Source organism: Epinephelus lanceolatus, chromosome 23 (assembly GCF_041903045.1).
Source record: "Epinephelus lanceolatus isolate andai-2023 chromosome 23, ASM4190304v1, whole genome shotgun sequence".
In the NCBI taxonomy this organism is placed as follows: domain Eukaryota; kingdom Metazoa; phylum Chordata; class Actinopteri; order Perciformes; family Serranidae; genus Epinephelus; species Epinephelus lanceolatus.
The window spans coordinates 6,963,324-6,976,932 of NC_135756.1; the positions used below are offsets into that span (position 1 = coordinate 6,963,324).

At 41.4% G+C, this 13,609-nt stretch overlaps 1 protein-coding gene across 17 annotated transcripts in view; it reads right to left on the reverse strand.

Moving 5' to 3' along the window:
- dgki (diacylglycerol kinase, iota) overlaps nucleotides 1–13,609 on the reverse strand; it is a 113,857-nt gene that overhangs the window by 33,171 nt on the left and 67,077 nt on the right. For 8 of the 17 annotated variants that reach the window (XM_078165262.1, XM_078165261.1, XM_078165259.1 and 5 more), the window contains exons 4-13: nucleotides 10,682–10,756; nucleotides 9,263–9,319; nucleotides 9,051–9,119; nucleotides 8,904–8,972; nucleotides 7,522–7,638; nucleotides 6,993–7,067; nucleotides 5,375–5,470; nucleotides 4,619–4,701; nucleotides 2,974–3,034; nucleotides 2,775–2,888 (exon numbers count right to left, since the gene is read on the reverse strand). In XM_078165262.1, the coding sequence (XP_078021388.1) occupies nucleotides 2,775–2,888; nucleotides 2,974–3,034; nucleotides 4,619–4,701; nucleotides 5,375–5,470; nucleotides 6,993–7,067; nucleotides 7,522–7,638; nucleotides 8,904–8,972; nucleotides 9,051–9,119; nucleotides 9,263–9,319; nucleotides 10,682–10,756 (816 nt within the window). The remainder of the gene's footprint in view (nucleotides 1–2,774; nucleotides 2,889–2,973; nucleotides 3,035–4,618; nucleotides 4,702–5,374; nucleotides 5,471–6,992; nucleotides 7,068–7,521; nucleotides 7,639–8,903; nucleotides 8,973–9,050; nucleotides 9,120–9,262; nucleotides 9,320–10,681; nucleotides 10,757–13,609) is intronic. The other 9 variants (XM_078165264.1, XM_078165263.1, XM_078165260.1 and 6 more) reach the window with 4 other exon arrangements.

The following is a 13,609-nucleotide window of genomic DNA, read 5'->3' on the forward strand; positions in this document are numbered from 1 at the left end:
CGATGTCTAGAAAGCATCAGTGGCTGCAGCTGACAGGGACAGCTAACGTTAACACTAACAGCAAAGCTAACATCAGGATCATCATCTGTTAAAAGCCTCCCGTTGTCGGATATGACATGAAACTACTCCAGTTAGCTCAATCATGTTGTAACTAAGACATCCGCTGGAGAAAATATTTTTTTCACGGGCCACTTTGTGAGTTTAGTGAGTTATTACAGACACGGCTAACGGCTAACAGCTAACGGTTAGCCCAGCTAATCTACGATAACCATGTTATTAATTACACACAGAGAAAATACTAATGTTTGTTCAGTCATTGTGTTTATAGACTTTACAAACATCAGATTAGTCTAAACGGTGATATAGTGACGTGAAAAATGTGATATATATATATATATATATATATATATAGCTAAACTCAGCAAGGTAAACAACAAGGGGATTCCCATTTACACAGTGGTAAGAGTGCTGGACCTGAAGTGTCGCACAAAAAAACGGAAGCTGGCTGCGTTCTGTTTTGCCTCCGTGTTTCCGTGAAAAATAAGGTGGATAAGACAGTTGTTTTGTCAGTGAACCTTGTGAGTTGTAATGGAGCCGAATTTTGTAACGTTACCTTTGTTAAATGTTGCTGTTGTCCCTGGTTTGATATGAGTAGAGGAAAAGTCTGCTAGCTGCTAGGCTAATTTATACAATGTAAAATGCCGTAGGCTTGTGCTAATAACATTAGCATGTTAGATTTATTTGGAAAACGTGTTTAGTATAAGACAGTTGTTTTGTCAGTGAACCTTGTGAGTTGTAATGGAGCTGAATTTTGTAACGTTACCTTTGTTAAATGTTGCTGTTGTCCCTGCTGTCATTTGAGTAGAGGAAAAGTCCACTAGTCGCTAGGCTAATTTATATAATGCAAAATGCCACAGGCTTGTGCTAATAACGTTAGCATGTTGTATTTGTGGGGAAAATGTCATTCAGTTTAACTTTGGAAGAAATGCTAAGCCAACTACACTTATCTTTTTCCTTGAGAGAGGAACAGAAGACTGCCCTTGAAGCCTTCACTTCCAGGAAGGACGTTTTTGCTGTTTTGCAGACGGGATACAGTAAAAGCATAATATATCGGTTAGCCCCACTGTTCAGCAAACAAATGGGGCTTAGCGCAATGAATACGTCACCTTGTTTTTTGCTCTGATTGGCCATCGTGCTATCCAATTCCGTGCGGCGGCATTTGAAATGTCTCAGTTAGTGGCGCCCCTTGGGTAGGAAGGGTGTATCAGTGAGGGCCAGACTCAAAATCTCTCTAGATGTGAGTCTGGATTTCCAGGCTAGTGAGTTATAGTGAAGCTGATTTGTGTACTTGTGTTTGAAATTGATGCTATTAACCCCTGTTTAATGTGTGTTCAATGTGTATTTAATGTGTATTTACTGTGTGTTTTGAATCAACTAAACTTAACAGCACTTTACAGAAACCTCCGCCGCCGACTAGTGTTTTGGAGGTGTAACTGCAGAGTGACACAGACACACCACCACACAAGTATAAATGCTCACAATGGAGTAGCCCATGTGTGCATCATATACAATTTCTTTTACCATGGAATTAGTAGTGTTACCAGTACTAGTATTATCTCCACATATTTATTCTAGATATTTGCTATTACTGTACTTCAAAAACACGTCAGAAAAGTAAAAAAAAAGGACACTGATATAATTATTTTCATCAAATATAAAATGGGATAACATTAAATACATGATATTACCAACAGCGTGGTTGTTCCATTTTATATTTGATGAAAATAATTACATCTGTGAGATTTTTCAACACTTCTGAGATGTTTTTGAAGCACAGTAATAGTAAATATCTAGAATAAATGATTTTTGCTATTTTTTGCCCCGAGGAAATAATTGTGCAAATATTTTTGTTGCTTTTTTCTTAGTGTGGACATTGAAGGGTTGAAAGAAAAATCAATGTCAGTGCAGTCGACAAACTCAAAAAGTATGACTAATGTGAACTGCAAAAGTTGACCTATAGATTTTTCAGCTCTCTGCAATCTAAAAAGAAGCTGCTGGAAAGTTAAGTTCTGTGTTTGATTCCAATAAAACCTGCTGAAGAGGTCCCTCTGCTGTGACTCTGATTTTGTGTTGCACTAATGTTACTGCATTAAGGAAGACAACATGTTAATGCTGCACTGACACATACAACAGATCAGACAGACTTAAAGGGTACGTGTACAGTGTTAACAACAACAACAACTGTGTCATCTTTACATGACGTGCTGTGCCTTGAAGCGCTCAGACAATGGCTACATGTCGGGGTTTAGAGGAAGAGTAACGCAGGAAGAACACTGTCGTAGACTTCCTGGAATGTTGTGCATTTTTCTGTAGCTCCCAGAGGTGTCTGAGAGGCATATATCAGATTTATTTTAACTACATAGCAACCATAATTCACGCTTAGATATTTGCATTCTGTATATTTGTCCAGGCCATAGCCTTGCTTTTTTAGATGTCTATACAAATATCCTGTATATACATATATATTAATTTTATCCTCACATCTCTATTTAAATGATGTTGGAAGTGTTGTTGCTGTTGCTGCTTGTCTTAAACGTATCTTAATATCATTTTCCAGCTGCGACCACCCCACAGCGATACTCACACTTTCATCTAAGTTATTTTAATCCCGACCTGAGCTCAAAGTCATTAAACAGACACTAAAATGAATGAATATGCACAGGGAGGAGAAGCTGCCACGTCCTGCCGCCCACAAGTCAAGGCTAGCAACTCACCCCACCCCAGTTGAGCGTCCTGGCGAGGTCATTTCCTGTTCCCAGAGGAAGAACAGCGACCGGAGGCTGGGGGTTCATCTGCAGCTCGTCGAGAGCGGACAGGATCCACCCCACCTACAGAGACACACACAGAAAGTATGAGCTGCAGATATCTATGGTGGAGCATATAGAAACAGATCATAGCAGAAGAGAGTCTTACCGTGCCGTCCCCTCCGCAGGCAAGGATCCTCAGATTTGGCACTTTCCGATACAACTCCAACCTGACAGTTTGCACAAAGCAGAGAGAGGCCTGGTTGTAGCATAAAAGAGGCTTCTCCAGCAGAAAGCAGTGCTGATTGGTGTTGAGTGGGTGTAATCGGTCCAAGTTTCATGAAAAATTGCTCGACCCATGGGACCCACGAGTTTTGAATAAAAGAGGATGATGACTGAAACTCAAGTGAGAAGATGCAGCATTTTCCCTCAGGGGTGGATTGTGATAAAAGTGTGATGTAAAATGTAGATTTAAATGGGAAATGATCACAAAATTGCTTTACAAAAAAAAAAAAAACAAAAAAAAAAACAGTTTCTCCACAAGTGCATTCGTTACACACTCATGAAGTGTCTTATAGTCACAGGGGACCTATTCTGCTGCTTTTCAGGTTCTTACTTTTATTTTGGGTTTCTACCAGAGCATGTTCACGTGTGTTAATAGCCAAATAAACACTTTACTTTCCTCATAGGTTGCTTTCAGACCTAGAGTTGTTTCCTTTGGTCTGAATCAGGAACTCATGTTGTACAAAGTTGTATAATTGCCTAGAGTTGGTTCATGTTCTCACGGCAGGATTTACAAGAGGACCAGATCAAATGCCTTGTGCGAGAAAGCTGCTCTTGATTGGTCAGAATACAAAACATTGCAGCTAAGTCTAAATACAGTTTGTGATTTCATCTATCTTGTCTGGATACTGCTTTATCATCGCCGTGGCTTCCTCCAGTCTTGCATACTGATCCAGTTACTGCTCTGACATGTCGCTGTATTCGCTTTGTAAAGACTCCTAATTTGTTTTCCACCACCTTGGCCACCTTATACTCATGTCTTACTTTTAGTAACCATTCAGCTACGTCGTCAGTACGAGCAAAGAAATCTCTGCTGTCAAGTATTTTCTGTAACGAAGCAACCAACCGCAGAGTAGAGTATTTGCTTCCTGTTTACATCAGCATGCACATGTCTAGTGTACGTGAATCTCCATGTGATATGCATTTTCAGGCGTGTTAGCACAGACAGAGATAATTTCTGAAACTCTTGTGTGCACAGAAATAGGTTTTGCTTTAAAATTTTACACATTTTTAAAAAAATTATATGTTAAATTTTAAAACCATTTTAAAAATGTATTTTATAAGTGTGGATATGGCCTCAGACACTCTGGTTTAGCACCTGTCTTTTAAGGAATATGATCCAAAATCAGGGAGAAACTACTAACATCAGCAACCAAGATTACAGGTTTCTCTGACGTTAGCATGTAGCTACATGTAGCAGTGTATGTAACGTAAACACTTGCAGTTGCGTACCTAGAGCAGATCACCATGTAAAGAAATAATATCTTGAGAGTAGAGGTTTTTGATCACTCTTTACTTTTATATATGTTTAACTCATTGTTTGAAACTTTGGCGACATTCAATATGAACATCTAACATTGTAACATGACGTATATGAAAGAAAATACAGAAAAGCACAATAGGTCCCCTTTAAATAAAGCAGAGTACAAAAGTCAGTCAGTCTATTTCAGACAGTCAAAGTCAGAATGTGGTACAGGGGATGGATTTTAACTAAAAAAAACAAAACTTTGTCCCATCTGAAGGGTACTCACGCCTCTCGCAGCCCCCCCTGTGACAGGTCAAACACTTGTCGAGGGTTCAAGATCCACATGAACATCTGTAACACCTTGGCACCCTACAGAGAAACACACAGAGAAACATACATTAAGGTTTCTTCTACAACTGCTCGATGAGTACATTAACAATTGTCAAACCGCATTCTAACTGCATTGTTTTTGTTGATGAAGCTCCTGTTACTGTGATTACACCCAAGAATCTCTGTAATTTAAACCCAGCATGATGTCACGATGAAGCAAACTCAGGTTATCTGATTAAACTAATCCTGTTTGAACTGTCATCTTCCTAATTAAATGTTGTGGCAGACCGTAATAACTCAGGGCTCAAACAGCCTGATGGAGGCTGAGCACAAAGGTTCCATTACACCATTAAATAAATTAAATGAATCAGACACTGACTCCCTGCTGAGACCTGTACAATGGAGGTGTAAATTAATAAAAGACAATCATTTATTAAAATCCGATAATGTCATGATGCATGTTGATATCTCCTGTATAATAGTCTTCAACAGAAAGGCTGTTAAGCTGTTAAAATTCGGGGGTCACACAATTTTTATTATCAATGAAAATTATTTATAGACATGGAGAAAATAGTGCTGAATAATGCAGGTTAGAATAACCGGGATGCAGATAAACTAAAGTGGATTCTCTAAAAATATCCTCTGAAATTACAGTGAAGTTGGAATATTACAAAACTATATACATTACAGAAAGATTTTAAAGTTTGCTGACCTGGTTGCCTCCACTTTTGGGATTGACAAAAACCAAGATGGGCTTCATGAGAGGTGAAGGGAGAGGCTTCAACATGAACGGACGCCATTTGGACTCCTGAAGACAGAAAGAAAGAGACAGAAACAGAGAGAGAAGTTAGACGAGGAAACACACTTTTGACACTCCAATAAATGATCATGCTTATAAACTGCTGTTCACACTGTAAATATGGCCATTATTCAACATTTCTTCTTTGACTTCAGCACCTATGTGAAAGCTGCTTCCGTCTCACTCTGATTCAACCTGGGTCTGTGTCTGCATCGTTCTCCGTCTTACTTTGACTCAACCTGGATCTGTGTCTGTAGCCTCCTCTGTCTTATTCTGACTCAACCTGGGTCTGTGTCTGCAGCTGCTTTTGTCTCACTCTGACTCACCTTGGATCTGTGTCTGCAGCTTCCTCCATCTCACTCTGACTCACCTTGGGTCTGTGTCTGCAGCTTCCTCTGTCTTATTCTGACTCACCTTGGGTCTGTGTCTGCAGCTGCTTTTGTCTCACTCTGACTCACCTTGGATCTGTGTCTGCAGCTTCCTCCATCTCACTCTGACTCACCTTGGGTCTGTGTCTGCAGCTTCCTCCATCTCACTCTGACTCACCTTGGGTCTGTGTCAGCAGCTTCCTCCATCTCACACTGACTCATCTTGGATCTGTGTCTGCAGCTTCCTCTGTCTTATTCTGACTTAACCTGGGTCTGTGTCTGCATCTTTCCCGGTCTTACTTTGACTTAACCTGGGTCTGTGTCTGTAGCCTCCTCCATCTCACTCTGACTTAACCTGGGTCTGTGTCGAAATCTTCCTCTGTCTTATTTTGACTCAACCTGGGTCTGTGTCTGCATCTTTCTCCGTCTTACTTTGACTCACCCTGGGTCTGTGTCTGTAGTCTCCTCTGTCTTACTTTGACTCAACCTGGGTCTGTGTCTGCATCTTTCTCCGTCTCACTTTGACTCAACCTGGGTCTGTGTCTGCATCTTTCTCCGTCTCACTTTGACTTAACCTGGGTCTGTGTCGAAATCTTCCTCTGTCTTATTTTGACTCAACCTGGGTCTGTGTCTGCATCTTTCTCCGTCTTACTTTGACTCACCCTGGGTCTGTGTCTGTAGCCTCCTCTGTCTTATTTTGACTCAACCTGGGTCTGTGTCTGCATCTTTCTCCGTCTTACTTTGACTCACCCTGGGTCTGTGTCTGTAGCCTCCTCTGTCTTATTCTGACTCAACCTGGGTCTATGTCAAAATCTTCCTCCGTCTTACTTTGACTCAACCTGGGTCTGTGTCTGTAGCCTCCTCTGTCTCACTCTGACTCAACCTGGGTCTGTGTCTGCAGCTTCTTCCATCTCACTGACTGATTATTTGAATTGTCGGCTGTCAAACTGGGCGGCTCACAAACTTTCTGTGGCTAAGATTTTATTTTGAGTTAAATAAATTCACTCAAACATAAACACGTGTAGGCAGGAGACAGGTCAGTGAAGACATTTTGAACAGGAAGTAAAACTTGTCAGCCTGAGGTGAGAGGAAAATCTAAATGTGAACCTTCCTCTGTGTTTACACACTTAAAGAGCACATAAAGTCCTCATAGTGTTACTTACATCCAGTCCCTTCTTGCTTGTCCTTCGTTTGAAAGATGTCCGCTTTTTTCTCCTGGCAGAGTTCTTAAGTGAGCTCTAGGGTAAACACACACACACACACAAACACACACACAGAGTTCAGTGGTTAGTTCACTGTCACCATGTCCCTTGTGATGGTAATTAAAAGTGCAATGAAGCATGTGATGTGACTGAGGGATATATGTGTATGTGTGTGCATGTCTGTGTGTGTGTGTGCGCCATGAAGGAGACACAAACCCAGAGTTCCCTCAGACAGATCAGACATGTGTCAGCTCATATCACATCATAGCCAAAATCACACACACACACACACACACACACACACACACACACTTTTTGACACACGCCTTCTTTTAGAGTTTTTATATTTAGATTCAACAAAGTCGTTTCTCATTACTGTCACAAACTGACAGCTAGTGAACTTTATTAACCAGTGGACCAACTGGTGAGGGATGTCTGTGATGGGAATGTGTGTGCGTGTGTGTGTATTTATATATGTGTGTGTGTGCACCTGTGGTTTCCTGACTTTGATGATCCAGGAGGGCGGTACTATGACTCCAGCGTGGGCCCCGAGTGAACACGGCTCCTCAATCTGGTGCAGCATGAAACACGTCACCTTATTGTGGAACTGAAACAAAAACACTCACTGTTATTATTTATTAATCAATCATTTTATTTTAAAGAAATAAATGTTAAAGGCTCATTTCACCCAGTAACATGTACCTATGTTTTGTCTCTGTTACACATGAATCTGCGTTTTATATTTTACAGAGTCCTATTCAGTCACAGAATGCCTTTGTATAATCTATTCATTATTTGCTCCTGTATCTATTGATCATCTGATTGTGAGTACATTATCTAATTTCTCAGAATATGACCGTGGTGTCCTTTGAACACTGTTAATGATTTATTAGGTTGAATGTTTCAGGAAAAATGGAAATTCTGTAACTCATCACCCTGACGCTCAGGAATGATCAGCCTCACATGACGATCACTGATGTAAAAGTGTTTCCTGGTGACAGACAGACTCTCTGACTTTGATTGCAATTAATAAAAGTTGATGAGAGAAATAAAAGCTTGTGAAAAAAAGTCTTTCTAATAAATGAAGATAGTTTGTGCTCCTTTTCTTGTTCAGATTTTTTACTTAATGGTGACTCAGAAAACAAACAAAACATATAACTTGGGAGTGATACACTCGGTTTAATCTCTTATCCCTCCTCTCTCTGGTATGAAACTCCACTGATGTTGGGATGTATCAGATCAGTCCGATCAGCTTCAGCACTGTCCAATCAATAACTGATATCCCATGCTGGTCAGTGTGAGACTTCCGCAAAGGCTCCACTCATGTATCCTTGCTTGCCTCCTCTATGAAAGCCTCCTCTGTCCTCGACTCCTTCTATAGCGTATTGAGACATTCTTCAAGATGGCGGGTTTAAGTGCTTAGGTCAAGTGATCGAGGATAGAGGAGTCGAGGAGGGATGTAGGGATGAACCCCATAGCTGTGTCTCAATTCAGGAGCTGCAGCCTTTGCGGTCGACGTCGGCCATATCCTTTGCAAACCACATCAGCCAAACCGAGCAGTCTCCAAAATCGGACAGTCTGGTTTGCGGAGGATTTCCTAGTTGCGTCACCAGTTGTTCTCGCCCTGACCCGTTGGCGTTACTGTTACCTAGCAACCAGCTGCGCATTTCTCGGCAGCATTCGAAGGAGCCTCCAGAGTGGGACGGCCTTCGAAGGCTGCAGCCCCTGAACTGAGACACTGCAATTGTCTACATGCCACGTGATTGGCTGATTAGCTATTTGCGTTAATGAGCAGTTGAACAGGTGTACCTAATAAAGTGGCCACAATGTTATTATGAGGGACACATGCCCTGATCTTTAGTGTTAACTCACCGCTTGTTTACACCAGGAACAGCTGATGGCGATTATTTCTTTACTGTGGAAGAACTTCTGTTGAAAACTCTGCAGAAACAGACAGAAATACACCAAAGTAAGTCTGTATGAACAATGATAACAACGTGTCTGTGTGTGTGTGTTTACCTTTCCACACTGTCGACACTTCCCCTCCTGTCTCCGTCTGTGAACCCAGTGATGTCTCAGGATGTTCTGCTGTCAGAGGGAGAAATGCTCGTCACGCTCACGTTTCCTCTTCACACAAAGTATAAAGAGAACACGAGAAGCAAAATTCTTTGTCTCTCTTGAACAGAGTCACCCACATATTTACACACACACACACGCACACACACACTTACATCTCGGAGGCACCGCGATCCTCCCTCTCTGAAGGTTGGCTTACATCTGAAGTTAATCTGGAGAGAGACACAGAAACAAAGACAACAATAAACAAACAGTGAACACTGGCACAACATAACACATGATATCAGTTTTATTCCAAAATATTGGCACCAGGATGTGATATGACCTCATGAGTATTCAATAGCTGGAATACATTAATACATCATCTACAGTTATGGAGGGTTGACGTGATGATTTAGTGGTACAGGCGCTATAAATAGCCATAACTGTGGGTAGCTTTGGCAACACAATCTGTGAAACTGCACTTCTTCTTTTCATTGACAGGTCTACTGAGAACAGCATCGCCTGCAACAGCGTTGTGCAAGTTACCCAGCATGCATCTGTCCTACAGTACGTAACCTGCCTGCAATCATTTTAAGCCCAAATGTGGTTCGACAGGACAATACTGCAGAAAATTTAATTATCTTCAATGACAGTGTGTCAAGTCTGCATTAAACTGTAAGCTTAAAGCAGAATTTATACTTCTGCATTGAACTGACGTCGTACCCTACACCGTAGCCTGACGTGCACCTCCCCAGAAATGTAACTCCACGTCGCGGTGATGCAAAACTCCTGTCTGTTTCTGTAAGCTGAAACTATTTCCCTCAATGGAGACACAGCTTTATTTACTTCAATTTCATAGATTAGAAACAATAAATTGTGAAGACAATAAAGCCTCCACAAAAATAGCATTTTAAGCCTTGTGTGTGATTTATCCTGGCTTCATATGAGCAGAGGAAATCTCTGCTAGCTGCTAGGCTAATTTATACAATGTAAAATGCCATAGGCTTGTGCTAATAATGTTAGCATGTTAGATTTGTTTGGAAAACGTGTTTAGTATAAGACAGTTGTTTTGTCAGTGAACCTTGTGAGTTGTAATGGAACAAAATTTTGTAACGTTACCTTTGTTAAATGTTGCTGTTGTCCCTGGCTTCATATGAGTAGAGGAAAAGTCCGCTAGCTGACAGGCTAATTTATACAATGTAAAATGCCAAAGGCTTGTTCTAATAACGTTAGCATGTTGTATTTGTGGGGAAAATGTGTCCAGATAAAGACAAGTGTTTGTCTGTGAATGCTGCGAGTTATAGTGAAGCTGATTTGTGTACTTGTGTTTGAAATTGTCTCTATTAAGCCATGTTTAATGTGTGTTTATTGTGTGTTTGAAACAACTAAACTTTACAGCACTTCACAGAAACCTCCACTGCCGACTAGTGTTTTGGAGGTGTAACTGCAGAGTGACACAGACACACCACCGCACAAGTATAAATGCTCACAACGGTGTAGGCCACGTGCGTAGACTAGGGTGTCAGGTCTGCTGCACAAGTATAAATCCCCTTAACTGTGTGTGTGTGTGTGTGTGTGTGTGTGTGTGATACCTTTTCTAGTTGCTCTATGCAGCCGGAGTGAACAACGATCTTACAGGCAGCACATTTCCTCCTGGGAGCCGACTTCTTAAAGGAGAAAAACAGACACACAGCACAGAGGGCAGTGAGATACACAACAACAAACAACACAACAAACAGCAGCAGGGAAGGAAGGCGCACTGATGATACATATACCCTGTTAGACACAGATAAAAGCACACACAAAAACACACAGAGATGTTTTCAAGCTGCCCACACATTTCACGTCTCTTCCCATTCAGTCTGAACAGCATGAACAGCACAGTGACACCTTGACATGTGACAATTTGTTATTTTCCTGCACCAGTCATGATTCAGAATCAACAAAAATGACTTAAGCTTCCATTACATGTACGGGTGAACACAGTTACTGCCTTCACCTGCAGCTCCATTAAACTGCGCTCCATAAGAGTTCACTTGCAAGATAAATGTGACACTTTCTAATGTCACAATGGAGGGACAACTACGCAGGTTGATTTTAGCGCTGCTCATCGTGGACTATATTGCTGTCATTGTTCATTTTAGTCAAACCATACAGTTTGAAAACGAGGCGCGGCTCCAACTAGAAAACAATGTTTTGATGCATTGGATGTGCTGAATGTGCATATTAAGGCAGTACAGGAGGAGGTGCACATTAATAATCCTCCAGGACTGTAACATGCTCATGTTTAACCCAAACAATGTGTCATGTGACTGCAGTTGGTTCACATCCAGGTCAGAACACGTTCTCACCACAAATGAATTGCACCAGAGTTCATTTGTAACCAGACTGAGACCACCTCTTCAAGAAGGTCTCGGTGTGGTTGTTTTGGTGCACACCTGAGTGTGATTGCTGTGTTCACACCTGCCCAAACGAACCACACTGAGGGGGCAAACGAACTTGAGTTCAACTGAACCGAACCAAACAGGGCAGGTGTGAAAGCACCCTATATCACCGGGTCCCTTTGTTTTGGAGTGGAAGAGACCTCTGCAGTAATTCGGGATCCTGGTAAAATCTTCCTGAAAAATGAACACTGAAGGAACATTATGTGTGTTTAAATCCACTTAAATCTAACACACTGCACCTTTAACTACTGAAAAAAAAACACTATTTTTGAGTAAACATGGCCAATTATAACAATAAATATGCAGGTGTAAGATGGCTCAGAGATAACCTCAGCCATTTATCTCAGTCTGATTGGTGATGAAAGATAATAGGCAAATGTTCAAGCTAAGTGCTGTTTGCCTCAAATAAATCATATTGCCCTGCTGCCCCTGCTCTTAAACACATAAACTACTCATTACGGTTCAATAATAAGACAGCTGATAACTGAGCGGTCTCAGCTCCAGTCAGTGGGTTCACTCTGAACCATTAAAGCGGGCAACACTTAACGGCAACACAGTGCTACTCTCACATTAAAAAAATAGTCTTTCCTTCTCATTGGTTAGCAGCTCTGGGTGTTTTCACAGTGCAAAACACAGACCACAAACCTCTCCTTTAACAAGAAATACATTACATTAAGGAAGCAAGATGTTCTTTCTGAAGATGCTCTGACTGATAAGACGCAGGGGAACGATGGGTTTGGACACATAGATTGCAAAAGCGTCAATGGAGGAACTTGTTTACCACACGAGGGTGTGTCTTTATCATCTTCACGACTCCTTTGGGCGGAGGGTTTACGTGATCTTACAATCATGGTTGTAAGGAAGTTTCTGAGCAGACAGCTGATATAAAGAATTAATATCAGTGAGTCAGGAGGTCCTTTGAGGCCACAATGTTTAAGAAAGGGAAAAGAAGTCTGACACTATTGTATATTTTCCTCACACCGTGCAGCCCTTTGCGTCTTGCATCTTCTGCAGCGTGACTCTCGCATGAGTTTAAGTCTCTGCAGCATCCTTCAGACTCTCAGCTTGTTCCTTGATGACGAAGACTTAATCAGCCTTTATCTCGCCGAGCACAGGTAGGAATATGTTCGCTCGTGTCAACCGTGACTTGTCAAAGCAATCCCAGAGGTTACGCTGTTCTCTTAAGTAGCTGAAAGCATCGGCTCTGATGGAATATTTATCTAATTAAACATGTGACAGAGAGATTATAGTGAATTTGTTTTCTCTGCTGCTGCTCCGTCTTACAGGCAGCCGTCTCACAGTATTCTTGTACACGCACTGTAATTACGTACCATTAGTGAAAATGTTCACATATGCCATTATATCATTGTCAGTGCTAAAGGTTGTTTCTCAGCTTTCCATTTTCAGTGCTCTTATTCTCTGTAAGAGGGTGTGTGGACTCAGAGAGGGTCCATAATACCTGTAATTTAAACACTTTCTGCATCACTCTGCGCACTCGAGGCTCATTTGAAAGTTCACTGCCTCTGTATCTGAGTAACTTCTTCAGCTGCTTTGTAGACATGGATCATCAGAGTAAGAGTTTGGCATCCTGTATAAAATAACTTGACTGCATTTCAGACTGGAAGGATAAATCCTACTTTATTTACAGAGCGCCGGGACTACGTGCTGTGTGCATGAACTGTGAGCAACCATGATTGGACTTCATCAGTCGGCATCAGTAAACAAATCCAAAATATACTAGCATATAGATTTTAGAAACTTGAGATGATAGAAATGGAAGTTCAGCATGTTCTTATCTTTAGCGCACATTTTGATGTAAAAAGTAAAGTAAAACTGACTCAGTGTGCAAAGGCCTTTAGTCTGCACTATATTTAGAATATTTTTACCCCTACCTTGCTGTCTGACAGCTCTCGAGAGCCAGACCTCACTGGGAAAACCAGTATTTTAACACTGCTGATCACAGGAGCTGCTGGTCTACTGCTGCTTCGATCAGTTAGTTTGTTTGTGTTACTGTGTGTCTTTAGCTTCTAAAAGAGTTAGCTCGGATTCACCAACACAGTAACACAAACTAACCAA